Source organism: Phaethon aethereus (assembly GCF_964289735.1).
Source record: "Phaethon aethereus genome assembly, chromosome: Z".
Classification (NCBI taxonomy): Eukaryota; Metazoa; Chordata; class Aves; order Phaethontiformes; family Phaethontidae; genus Phaethon; species Phaethon aethereus.
In genome coordinates, this window is record NC_138577.1 from 29,904,101 (window position 1) to 29,918,216 (window position 14,116).

A 14,116-nucleotide genomic window follows, 5' to 3' on the forward strand; every position below is an offset into this window, starting at 1 on the left:
GCTCCAGGGGTCCCAGGGCCAAGATCAGTGTTCAAGACAGAGGCGAAGAAAGCATTAGACGTCTGCACTCTGTCTCTATATCCCTATTTGTGAGGTGACCAGCCTCAACAAGCAATGGACCAATGTTATCTCTGATTCTCCTTCTTATAAGCTTGTATCAGTTTCTCATTTTTTAAACACTCTACATAGCTCAGTCATAATACTAGATGATAAACATTTCAGTATTTTCTATTTTCTCATCATTAGTTACTCAGCTTTGAAAAACTCAAGCAATACAATACAGTAAATTCTGGCAGCATGGTCTTCAAAGTGGATCTGTTGAAATGCAAAGGTATTTACCCTCAAGAAGTTAGAACATGTAAGTGATCTAGCAATAAAAGTTTCACACATTAACAGAACTAGTCCAGGGCAAAAAAGATATCAGTGTCCCTCCTGAGAAATGCTCAGTTGAAATCTTGATAAAAATCAACCAAGTGACCAACCAGCTCATCTCTCCCTTTCTCCCATGTAATTCAGGTGGATGAACACAGGAAAGAGAAGTCTTCAACTTACCATTGTTTTTGAAACCCAGTCTACTTCTGGATGCATTCAGAGATGCCTCTTTTCTGGCAACCCTCCATGCTAACCATGCTCCTGAGCCGTAACAATATTTGGGGGTAGGGAGGTGCCCCCTCTTTCCAATACACAGCTGCAAAAATGCTTCCTATGAAAAGGATGTCAAAAAATAACAGACATGCTTTTCTTCTGTAACTATCTGCTCTGGGAGAAGATAATTCATTAACAATATTTCAAAGACAAATCAACATGGCAATTCCCAAATGAAGTCAAGGGAGATGCTGTGTGCAATAAATCCCCACTTTTCTATATGAGCAGAATATATAGAATAAACTATAAAGAATATCCTTTCCCCAAACAGGACACCCAGCATTACATCTCCAATCCAATGCACAATTAACTATTTTAACTATTTCAGTTCATGACATTCCATCTGAATGCTTCAAAATATTAGATGCTGGGGCATAAGGTAATTTCACTGATGGCAAAACAATTACATTTTCACACAAATAAATTAAATTTTCACCTGTAAACCAAAAATATGCATGCCAACCAAGAGTCTATTAAAAGCCAAAATTTGAAGTTTTGTATTAATATTATAATTTTAAAAAATCAGAACATGAACAACAGGAACCACAGTGGTAATAACAGCATCTTATTCTGGCTCCTCTGTAATGTCACTACGTAGATACTGAAGAAAAACTTGCATAATGAAAAAAAAGTATCTTACTAAATGGAAAAATAAGCAGTATTAATTTTTGTAACAGACAAGACCAGAGATACAACAAACAGACAAGTTTGGCAAGCAGACTAGGTGTCACTTGAACAAAGACTAGGTTTCAACACAGAAGCAGTGTATCCAGTAGAACTCAAAATTCAACTGGCTCCTTCTACTCAAGTAGCAGAAAATCAGTTGGCCAGTCAGATAAAAGGCTTAAAATCTAATTTTAGTAGTCTTGTTAGTAATTAAGATCTTAAATAGTATTTGTTTTTCCATGTTTTTAACATATTTCCATTTGTGTAGATGGTACTTAACACTGCTTCCAGCTCTAACTTGGCAAACTCACTTGGTAGAAAAATATGAATGGTAAACATCATAATAAATCCAACTACCGTAAGATCATAGAATCACAGAATAGTTTGGGTTGAAGGGACCTTTAAAGGTCATCCAGTCCCAGACCCTTGCAATAAGCAGGGACACCTTCAAGTACATCAGGTTGCTCAGAGCCCCGTCCAACCTGACCTTGAAGGTTTCCAGGGATGGGGCATCTACCACCTTCCTGGGCAACCTGTGCCAGTGTTTCACCACCCTCAGTGTGAAAAATTTCTTCCTTCTATCTAGTCTAAAACTACCCTTTTAATTTAAAACCGTTACCCCTTGTCCTAACACAACAGGTCCTGCTAAAAAGTCTGTCCCCATCTTTCTTATAAGCCCCCTTTAAGTACTGGCAGGCTGCAATAAGGTCTCATTGGAGCCTTCTCTTCTCCAGGATGAACAACCCCAACTCTCTCAGCCTGTCCTCATAGGTGTTCCATGCCTCTGATCATTTCTGTGGCCCTCCTCTGGACCCACTCCAACAGGTCCATGTCTTTCCTGTGCTGAGGGCCCCAGAGCCGGACACAGGACTCCAGGTGGGGTCTCACCAGAGCAGAGGGGCAGAACCACCTCCCTCAACCTGCTGGCCACGCTGCTTTAGATGCGGCCCAGGATAGTTGGCCTTCTATGCTGTGAGTGCACGTTGCCAGCTCATGTCCAGCTTTTCATCCACCAGGACTCCCAAGTCCTTCTTGGCAAAGAGAAGTCCTTCAGGGCTGCCCTCAATCCCTTCATCCCCCAGCCTGTACTGGTGCCAGGCATTGCCACCACCCAGGTGCAGGACCCTGCACTTGGCCTTGTTGAACCTCATGAGGTTCACACAGGCCCATTTCTCAAGCTTGTCCAGGTACCTCTGGGTGGCATCCGGTCACTCAGGTATGTCAACTGTACCACTCCGCTTGGTGTCATCTGCAAACTTGCTGAGGGTGCATTTGATCCAACTGTCTATGTCATTGATGAAAATATTAACACAGTGCTGGTCCCAAGACGGACCCCTGAGGGACACCACTTGTCTCCACCTGCAGATCACTAGCCACTGACCACTACCCTCTGGCTGTGACCATCCAACGAATTCCTCATCCACCTAACAGCCTATCCATCAAATTCATACCTCTCCAATTTAGATCAAACTGTTACGATTAAAATCTATTTCAATCTAACTTCTTCCTATGATTCTGCTAGCCACACATCCAACTTCAAGGTACTACAATGGATACATACTTTAGACATTAATATTGTCAGTAAGAACAAAGAATATGTTTGATGTCAAGGTTAGTGGTTTTCAAGCCACTAGGCTGCCAGGAGAAATGTCCACCTTCAACTCCAAGCACTGCTGAAAGGTCATGGAATAAGGAGGCTCCAGGAGAAAACTCATTTTGTGTGAAGTCTCCTAAGGGATACTGTCTGATTAAGTCACACAGTTAAAAGTAGCACACATTTCCTAAAAGACAAAAGACAGTTCAGGTCTATTAGCAGAAATAGAATAAAAATAGTAAAGTAAGCAGGAAAGAAGTTTAAAGTTTGGATGAACATGCTCCTTATTATTACCTATTATAATCCTAAGCCTTCAAAACCAGCAGATCACCATAGCCAGGAATGTATGTTGCTCACATAGTTAATTTAAGGGCAGACCAGATACTACTCCACACTTTTCAGTCAAAGATTGTTAAGATTTTAGGTAGAACTTGCAAAATTGTTCAAGTTATTTCCCACTGATACTCACCTTTCACCACCACACCTGAGAAAATTCCTTTTGCAGGAAATTCATATTATATCTCAAATTCCAGGCCTGGAGGAAAATGCAAGTCACAGAGAACAGGTAAAGTACAAAGTTCTGCCCTACAGATGTAGGGCACACAGCCTTTGGCACACCCATCTTTCTGAAGTACACCACCCTTCTCCAGCACTGCTTGGAAGTTAAAATACACCGTTACCAGTATGTATTGGAATACTGGGGTAACAACATAGACTCAAATTGCATCTGTAAATTGAAAGTGATAGAATTACACAAAAATTGTGTTCTTTTACTGAACTGAGGGTTTTCACAGTGGTGTGCAGTTTACTTACTACATTTATTTACTTTGAATTAATTTCCCTTTAGAAATAAGTATTATCTATTTTCTAGAGAAATATAATTCATAAATGTATTTGCACTCTTCAAAAAATGAAACTAACAGATTTTTCAATATAGATTACCACATCTTATATTGCACTAAACAAAGCAAAACAAAAAATAACATGCACTTGTTTTCTTAAGTAATTTTGCTGTTTCCTGTGAATTCATGGAAGTCTGAAATGGAGATGAAGCAAGCAGAGAAAACACAGTGTAGTCAAGTTTTATCAAATGCACACATGGTTTTATTCCCATGGCCAAGTATGTGAAATGGGATATTAACCTTAAATAAGGACAATGACACATTAGAATTAGACAAACCTCAATTATTTTCTGGTAAATAAAAATTGAAAATTGTTGACTGTTTCTCTGAATCAAATAATGACTTAGTATGTGACGCACAAAACGCTCTTTAAAAGAAGCTACATAACTTTGGAATAAAACTTTAAAATTCAATTGTTTGAAAAATATTGCATGGAAAATCTTAAAAACATCTTTCTTTCTCGGTCCTCAGTAATTCAGCCTATTCAAAAACAGTTTGGAAGACAAAGCTTCAACATAGAGGGGCTTATTTTGAAAGTCACTATTATTAAAAAGTTACAAGAACAGATCATGTATTTGAAGTCCACATTATTTTTGTGACAATTTGTTGTGATGGCTGTCAGTCAGTTATTCATATTTGTTTCAATGGTCACTGTAAGACCATTACTTTTGTTCTCTTCTAGATAAGTAGCTCTTTTCTTAGTAAAAGTAGCAAACAGTGTATCCATCATTCCCAAAACTTCTAGTAGCTCCTCTTGATAGTCAATCTCTTTTCCTATGGCTGCCTGAAGTTTCAAGAATTGTTTATCAACAATCGCTGACTGCCCAACCACAGGCTGATAAATATCTGTGAAGAAAAAAGTCACTTAAGAATCCACACATCTATAAAAACGTGAAAATTATATTAGCTAGTTAAGAGGCGCATTTAAGGAGTCTGACACAAGTCTGACATTGTGGACATACACGACAACTTCAGCGGTGTTCTGAAAACAGTATTAATTATTGGTATGTACTCACAGTAACATTAAGTCAAACTAACAAAACCAGAAACTTTTACTACCTCAAATACTATTTTTATCTCATTGGAGAAGCAGAATTCACTTGTACTATATAAGTATAGAAACATGAAGTATTAAAGATACTTGGAGACCATGAGGAGCTTCCTGCAGCTAGTGCAAATCATATACTGATTGTGGTCAAAGTATCTGGCAATAGCACTTTTTTGGATCGTTCTCTTGACGCTCAGTTCATACTTATAAACTAATCCATAGAGGTTAGTTTGTAAGTTTTTATGAGGTTTTGGTTTCTTAAAAATGTAGCACTTTTTATCTTATTTCCAAACTACCTATATGGCTTTTGAGAATTTTTTAGTGTTGTACTTACCAGTGATCATATCTGCAACAGTCACCAGTACAGCAGTAAATCTAGGTTCAATCACACGCCTGCAAAATTAGAAGACATCCTAATCTTACCGGTTTTGCCAACGGCATTCCTCCCATCAACAAGCAGCTTTCTCATACAGGCATACAGACAACTTTTTCTTCATGAAGAGACATCACGGAACAGCAGTCAGAGATGCAAGTCAAAAAAGCTACATGCAGTGTTTACCCTTCTCCTTTCAGGAAGGCAGTGGGGGTTAGAGGACCAGCAAAAGCCTCAGGTTAATGAAGTCATAAATTCCATTGAGAACACAGAAAATAAGGGACTAAGGATAAAATGGCTGACGAAGTAAAATATACTCTCTTATACTATCAGCAAAATTTCTTTGTGCTAACAGGTAAACTAGTTCAGTACTATGAGTGAAATCCCAGACCCTGATATCAGAAAGCAGAAGGCATGTGAGATTTCAACGGTACCAGTATTCCACACACAATCTGTTGAGACGCTATGGCAAAAGCTATTAAGAAGTACAGGTCTCAAAATAGTCAGAAAGAACTCAGGTTAAAATAATACCTTGCCACAAAGGTAAGAAGGAGATTAATTTGCTTCTCGTCTCGGCCTGCAAGCGCACTCCTCAGTGTTCCTCTGCGATGTAGCTCCTGCATGACTGCAACCGTAACTTCAGGAGTATGAAGCCTGACAGGTGTCTGGACATATGTAAGAAGAGTTTAGTACCAAAGCAACATCTTTACACACAAAACCAGGTTGATATCCGGAAAACCAAAACAGAACCCACACAAGTTTGATTCATTTCTAGTTACACACTGAAATAAAATTAGTTTGACATACAGAAGAAATCCAGATCGGATCACAGCACACAACTATGATGAGACAAAAAACAATGCCTTACCTCCAGTACTGCATCAAGGGCCTTGGAAGACTGAAAGCTCTTGAGCAGCTTGTCGTATTTCCTCAAAACACGTTTTACAGGTTTACTGACACTGAAATCTTCCTAGAATTGAAAGACGAGCTCAGAATAAGCAGACACCCACACAATGGTCAGATATATTACCAGGAACAAGCTTACGTGTCTTTGTATCTCCCCTTTCTTCAACTTAGCACACACCAGAAAAAAAAAAAAGGAAAAAAAAAAAAAAGACCTTTTGCAGAGTGCTTCAGCATACATTTTCTCACCCCCCTATACCTGTTTTGGCATGTAAGTTCTTCCTTTCACATAGGTTCTATATGCTGGTTGTTTTTTCTTTTGAGACTTTTCTTTCCTTTCTTCAGGTTTTCTGTGTTTAACATTTAGTACCCCATTGGTCATGCCTACAACTATGGTTTCATCTTCAGGCTAAAATGAAGAAATCACAGAGTTAGGAACCTAGTGTTTTATTTGATGATGCATGCTTTACCATGCAGATTTTTTAATTTTTATCCTTCATGATATGGCTCTAGTCACAGTACTGCAGAATAAATTAAGCTGGAAGGCACCTCTGTGAGGTCCCATGGTCAAATACCTGGTTCAAAACAGTGACAGCTCCAACATTATGATCATAAGCACCACTATCCATCCAATAAACATGTAAGAAATACCTGGAGGGATTACAGCCTGACTAGTGAACCAAGCTCAAATATGCATTAACATCCTTCTGTAAGTATAATCTATGACAGGTTTGTTTTTTTTTTTTTAGTGGCGTACAACTGCCTTTGGCTATTACATGCCATACAGCAGATATGAATACCAGCTACGAGAAAGCTATCATGGAACAGCAGGATTTTGAGAAACAAGTGAAAGTTGTTCAAAATACCAGTCACTAGTATAAATTTCACCTACATAACAAAGATTGCATGTATTTGATGCTAAAGGTTAAAATTTTAAATGATGCACTGGGGAAAAGCACTGACTTCACATATAAAATAGTGAGTTATGACCTGTTACTATTAACAGATAATTCTATAAAAACAGTAAACATCAGCTGAATGCTCAACTGCTGATAAGAAAAATAAAAACAAATAAAAAGTGTTAGGAATTACTACGGAAGAAATTGAAACTATAAAGTCATTATGCCACTGAATAAATCCATTGTTTACCCACATCTTAAATCCTATGTGAGTCATTCTCAAAAAAACAGTAGCAGATTCAGAATAAAGGAATCAAAAAACCCCAAGGAGAATTAAAGATTGGTCTGATTTAAGACAGAACTCTTCAGCATAGGAAAAAAAGATACTGAGGAGGGATATGATAAAAGCTTACAGAATTATGACCAGTATCGATGGAGATCAGCTGATCAATGTCTTGTTTAGGGGCATCAAATGAAGCTAATGAAGGTTCAAATGGAACAAAAGGAGACAATTCCACACACAAGCAGCAGAAATGTGGAACGCCTTGTCAAGGAACCCAGTAAAGGAGTAAAGGTTAAAAGTTTGTCCAAGCTCAAGGAAAGACTGAGCAGGTTTACGTAAAAGAAATCCTTTGAATCACACAGGAACTACACTCTGATGCTAATCTCTCATCTGAAAATGAGTTTAGAGTTTGGGAGAGTATCAGGAAACTTATCAGACACACTCACCCTGGTTTTAGTTTTCCATATGCACCAACCTATGGCTATAGTTGGAAGCTGTGTCTGGAATTAGACCAGCCTTTGGTTTGTCCCAGTAGACCCAGTCTTATGTTCTCACATAACCATTTAAAAGTTGAGGGTTTTAATCAACAGGAAACAAAAGACTGTTTCAAAAGATACATACACAGCTCTAGTTATGCAAAACTACAGGTATTGCAGGTATTTTGCAGCTGCTGTAGAGGCTTAAAGAGTATGGGGTTTTTTTGTTTCTGTACTCATCACTTCAAGCAAAATAATTCAAAATTCATTTAGTTCTAGCTCCTTAGGGAACAAGGTAGGAAATGAAGAAAGGAAGACACCCCTCCACACACATCTTCCCCTAGGTTCCAGAAGAGCAGGACAATAGTAAAGCAGCAAAGATCCCTCACAGTCCCTTTTACATGTCCTCCAGAGGCTACATAAGAGTGTGACTACATGAGGACAGCATTTAAAAAGTGGCACTAGCCTCCAAACTTCTGGCCAGCACGTTACTTACCCATTGGAAGTCAAAAGTTTCAGTGAAATGAGTCTTTGTTTTCCGTTTCCAAGACAAAACGACACATGCCTTGGCAGACAAGTTTGTTTATGCTCATACCTCATGCCCTCTCCCCTTTTCTTCCTCAGACCAACCTGACACCAACAATTTTTAAGACAAGTTCACCCTAGTCTATATTTCTCAACAAACGAACTACATTTTTTTTTCTTTTATCACTGCCACACAAGAGGACTCATAGGGTTTCTGAAAGGCAAGAGATGAGTACAATCTTCTTGAAGTCAAAGGACTTCCCTTCTAAACTGAATACTTTCCCTACGATATATACGGTCCTTGATAAATACACAATTTTGTACAGATTAATCAGGTAACATCTGGTATCCAAATGTATTATGTTTAAAACTTCTTAAAACATTTTTTACTCAGGAGGAATGCATTCAGTCATCCTACTTTGCATGTAAAGCATTCCTCTGAAACACCCAGTAGCAATGAAAGCAAAAATTTATTACTTCAGTGACTTAAAAGATGTCAGTAATTACCTTGCCTAGAAAGATTTCCAATGTACTTACCGACAATGCAAGACTGAGGATGGATGTTGCATAGTTAAAGCTGTGGACTACTTTGTAGGAAGTAGTACTGTAAATCTTCACATGCCTATATGGAAAAGTAATGATTAAAACCTTGTTACTAATGCCCTATTGTAGACACTTTACAGGAATTTCATCACTCCCACCTTCTAAAGATCATTTAAGGAAACGGAGTATTTATACGAAGCATTTTTCAGACTACCACTGAGCTTCTTGGTTATTACCTCTCCTGCAACAGAAGGATTCTGTTAAAAGATACACAAAAGGACTATCCTTACCCAAAAAAGATGAAAATGGGGCAAGAACAGAAGAAGAAATTGAAGGTAGATATGGTGAATATCTGACTTCTGCAATGCTTATTAGGAAGCACTAAGACAGCATTTCTTCTAATTTCTTCTTAAATTTTAAATGTAAGATCTATTGACCATTTCTGAAAGTAGATACTCCTGTATCCTGCTTCTGTTTAAATATTTCTTACCTTCAAACAAATCATTAACAAACGGAAAAACAGAACATTATCTTACAACAAGTATGAACTTTAGTTTTGTGAGCACTGAATGACAAATAGCTGCACAGCTAGCGTAATCCTTCAGTTTATGCTTTGCAATCATAAAGTTGGAGGAAGCCTAGGAAGTACAGGAGGGAGGGAGGGAGGGAACAGACCACTGTCATTTCAGACCACTTCATACTTCCAATGTCTCAGAGGCAATAGATTTAGTACCGATACTCAGCAACTCAACCCAAACAAACAAACAAGCAAGCAAGCAAGGAGGAAATATTTCCCCGGTGCACACTGTGTACAAAAAGCAACAGCAGAGACACAAAAACCAGGCTATTTAAAGGTGAATGATAATACACTTGTCAGTTATTTAAACTGTATTGAAGTTAAGAATAGTTACTTTACAGAGACTGCAAAGGTCACTTTAGAGATTCAGAAAAATTAATGCTTATTCAGAAGTTTCCCACTTGCATTCCCAAATGGCACACGCAGCCCTTACTGACATTCAGGCTAAGAGAAGGAAAAGGTTAATGTATATCACAGTATGTACCTTGTCCCCAAGACATGTTTTCCAATAAGTTACATCTGTAACAGTTAAAAGTGTTTAAGCCCCAAAAAACATGCAGAGATTCACACTGACGTATAATAACTTTCAAAGGAAAAAAGTCCTAAAGAATTTATATCACAACAAAACCACAAAATATACTAACCTGTCCAAGGATCCTGACAATAACCTTTCTCCAGAGCTGTTCAGGCATAAGCAAGTTACAGTTTTATGGTGATTTTTAAGTGAAACTAGTAATTGTCCACCTTTCAGTACATCCCAAACTTTGACATATCGACCTCCTGTAAGAAGGAAGCACACAAGTTTAACATACGTATACATTTACGCTTCTCTGAAGAAGTTTTCGGAGTCATACATCGCCTCCTTTGTAACAGTTTTCTGTACCTACTCACTGCCCCCATCCGTTACAACCATCTCCTGGGACAGGACACTACCAGCCTGCTCTTTTTTAGAGCTGCTTATTCTGCAGCCTGCCTATTCCGCAGGCACAGCTGAATGATTCAACATGCTCCTTACCAAAAATACTCTAGATACCACTGGGTTACAGGACTTCTGATGCAATGGCAAGAAGATACTAAAAAACCTTGTCATTAACAGACAGATATATCCCCATCTTTCCAAAACTTCTTAAGCATGTTCATTCCTTCACTTTAGCACCAGGCTAACTAAAGTTTGTATCTTGTGATTAAAAGTGTCTCCTCTTTTTTGGACCAACTACATGAAAATCAAATCAAAAAGACCCCCACCTTCACCCTCCAGATCAACACAGATTCCTAAAGAAGGTCTTTGAGAAATCCATCTGTTAGGCCACTTACCACTTCGTTACAAAATGAAAACACCACACAAAAAAAAAGCAGCTGAAGTATTTCTCAAATTAGTGCCACAGAAAAGAAATTTGATTTTATTGAAGTACCTGCAGATACTAGAAGCCCACCAGAAGGGAACAGAAGCACACTCTCCACAGGCTGGCCATGTTCTATTGTCATGACACTACTTTTGGTTCGTGCATCAAATAGTTTCACAGTGTGATCATAGGAACCTGCGAACAACACCATAAATAGCTTCAGTTTCATCATTTCAATTATTTCGGAGGAGGGGTGGGGGGAGGGTGGGGGTGGAAACCACACAGCCACATCCTACAATCTAAAGGAGCTCCTGCCAAACAGAGATTAAATCATACACTCAGAACACCTTGTGCTTTACCTTGGTTAACTTACAGCCTTCAGGTAACATAAGTCTTCCAATTGTAGCCAACATGTCAGGCCTCAAAAGTAATTTAAGTCTTAATTTTATTTATATACAAAAAACTTGATTAATGGATGGTAAATATCAGGCAAACTAGGAAAACCTTCTCTCTTGTGCCTCCTGAAGTAAGGAATACTATTTTTTTCATGGCAATTTACCACAGAATAGAAAGCTACTGCTAGGAAAACCAAAAGCAACTGGTTTCAAATAACTCCTCACACAACCTTTCATTTTTGAGTCTGCCAGTTTTGGGCTGTACAAACTACAATGGAACTAGGGTCCTCCGGAAAGCTGATAAAACATTTCAGTCAATCCCAGCTAAAGGATATGTTCACAGGATTTTCTTACAGCTTTCAAAGGCCAGTCAAAACCGTCCTGTTAACCCTAACAGGTTAAAGCAAAAAGACGTTAAAAATCAGCTCGCTCAGAGTTTCCCTACAAACATCAGTGTCAAGCTTAAGAAGCAAGCAAAAAGGAAACAAAGTAGACACTGAGTAGGAAGACAGATACTCCATGTTTAAAATACAATAAACAAGATCCTACTGTATCAAAAACTACCTTTCTGCTTTTTTCTTCAATTCAATCCAAAAGAAGCATACATAAAAAAGAAAGTCAAACCTGTTATAAAGACATCTGCATTCACTTTACTTGCACAGCCACATCTCACATAGTCAGCATGTTCATTGTATGAGATGATTTCTGTAGCACTTGGAATATCCCACAGACTGGATGAATAATCATCACCACCAGAAAATACTCGGTATTTATCAGACAGGAAGCCCACTACATGAACAGCTCTAGAAACCAAAGTCCACAATATCCAAAGTTAAAATATATACTTGTTTCTAGAATGGTTAATCTGTATGAAGAGCTTATTAACGTATTCTCTCTAACTTAAAAGTGCAAAGTATTTATTGCTGGAAGTTAACAAACCCTCACTTTAGAGGTTAAACACACTTTGGTTTTTATACTTTCAGCCAGAAAGCTCATTCAAAAGCTGCATTTGTTACTTACTTCGAGGTCTGTGTACTAGCACTGTCCTTTAGAAAAACTTTATAATAGTGAGTTTTATGTATGACTGGGTTGGACACTCTTCTTGTCCTTTAAAATCACTATTTAATTACTACTATTATCATCGTAACATCCCAACAGAGAATACCTTTGACAGAAAACACAGACACCCTAATCTTATTACAGCTGCTAACCTAGTGGTTAGGATATAAGGTAATACCCAACCTACAACTACAGACCTCAAACAGAAACATTTTCAAGATCTGCCTGTGTGCTTTCCTGTGAAAGGGCATATGTTGCTGTTGTTCTAGATAGATAAAATACGCATTAGTCTTGCATAGCACAGAAATCTGTCTAATCTAAGCATTACCATAGTCTTCTCCTCACTGGTACGTCAGAACTCCTCTTCTAACTCCTTCCCCAACCCCACCCCACCATCATGCACTTTCTGTGTTTTGTTTCTTTAAGGGATCCCTGGTCTTCCTGGCATATTTCTTCACTGGTTTGGTTTTTTTTTTAGCCACTTTTTAGAACTCTTCTCCTGCCATCACCAAATGAAACATGCTTACCAGCACCACGTAGTTACAAGACTATGTCTACACAACGTGTTAATGGACACCTAACTGCATTGGAAAATATATTTATCCTTCCATGTACTCAATTCATACCTAAGACTTTTTTAAGAAGACACTCCAATTCTGAATTAAATTTTAAAATCTACTTTTCAGTAAAAATCTATGTGGGACAGTTGCAAGCAACATAGATTAGTATTAAATTTTCAGCAACATGCAAAGCAGACATATGTAAATACACCGAATAAGCTTATGCACACAAAGAAAAAAACAACCCTGTCTTACTTAGTATGACCATCAAATTGTCTCAGCGGTGCTTTTCCATTAATGTCAAAGAGGCGAATGCTACCTTCCTCGCTGCCAGCAACAAGCAGATTGCCATCATCTCTGTATGTGGCACAATAAGCAGCATCTTTGAAGCGAGAAAATGTTTTGACTGGTTCTTGAGAGTAACGACCATAAATGTGGATCTATCAAAATAAGAAGACATTAAGTTTGCTCATATGATACCAACTGAAGGACAAGAGCATAAAAACCTCAGAAAAGCCACTTACCCTTGAGGAAGCTGTGACAGCATAGTTATATGGAGGAACCGGGGAGAAGTCAATTTTATTTACTGCACCAAATTCCTTTATCTGAACAGGTGTCTAAAACAGTTGCAATAAAGATCATTAAATGTGCATAAGCACACCGTAAAAAATTAAAACAAAAGCAAAATAAAACCTATCCTTCCCACAGTGAGCCCAAAATCCCATTTAGAGCCAAGTTATTCTCTAAATACCATCCTACTGAGTTTCTCTTCTGCCAGGCTACTTCTGCTCTTCCAAATTTTTTCCAGTTCACACATTACAGCTGACCCATAAATTATGTATTTTGAGGAAAAACCAACCCTATTCACTCATGCAAATTCAAAAATATTTTAATTACTCGCAAGAAAGTGGTAAAAACAACAAAAAAAATTTCTAGGACAATAACTACGTCTGTTGGGCCGATGTGGGGCACAAGTCAGCCTAATTTCCTGGAAAGCCACTTAATAAGTTTTAGGGCAATATTAAAAAACCGCTTCTAAACGAAAGCTGCAAGAGTGACTAGAAAACGCACGGACCAGCGCGCAGACCCCGCGCCAGCCACCGACTCACTCGGGCCGGCCCGCTGCACCCAGCCCCCGCGCCGCAGCGGGCTGCCTCCTACCTTGTAGCCCCGCCAGTACACCGTGTCCTGCGTGACCCTCTCCCCGAGCTTGGGGAACGTCTGAACCACCACCGGCTTGTACGTGGCCATGGCCGAGCGGGAGCAGGGGCCGCCAGGCCCGGCGAAGGCTTGCGCAGCGCCTCCTCACGCAGCGGCGGCCGCCG

General features: G+C 38.8%; 1 protein-coding gene across 1 annotated transcript; it reads right to left on the reverse strand.

Moving 5' to 3' along the window:
• Nucleotides 1-4,429: 4,429 nt before the first annotated feature.
• Nucleotides 4,430-14,042, reverse strand: UTP15 (UTP15 small subunit processome component; the record flags this gene model as incomplete). The annotated part of the gene is made up of 12 exons (XM_082012994.1): nt 4,430-4,653; nt 5,190-5,248; nt 5,760-5,893; nt 6,097-6,198; nt 6,391-6,540; nt 8,852-8,936; nt 10,079-10,214; nt 10,847-10,972; nt 11,797-11,975; nt 13,047-13,231; nt 13,316-13,408; nt 13,953-14,042. 12 exons carry the CDS (start codon nt 14,040-14,042, stop codon nt 4,430-4,432), a joined length of 1,563 nt encoding a protein of 520 aa, XP_081869120.1.
• Nucleotides 14,043-14,116: the final 74 nt, after the last annotated feature.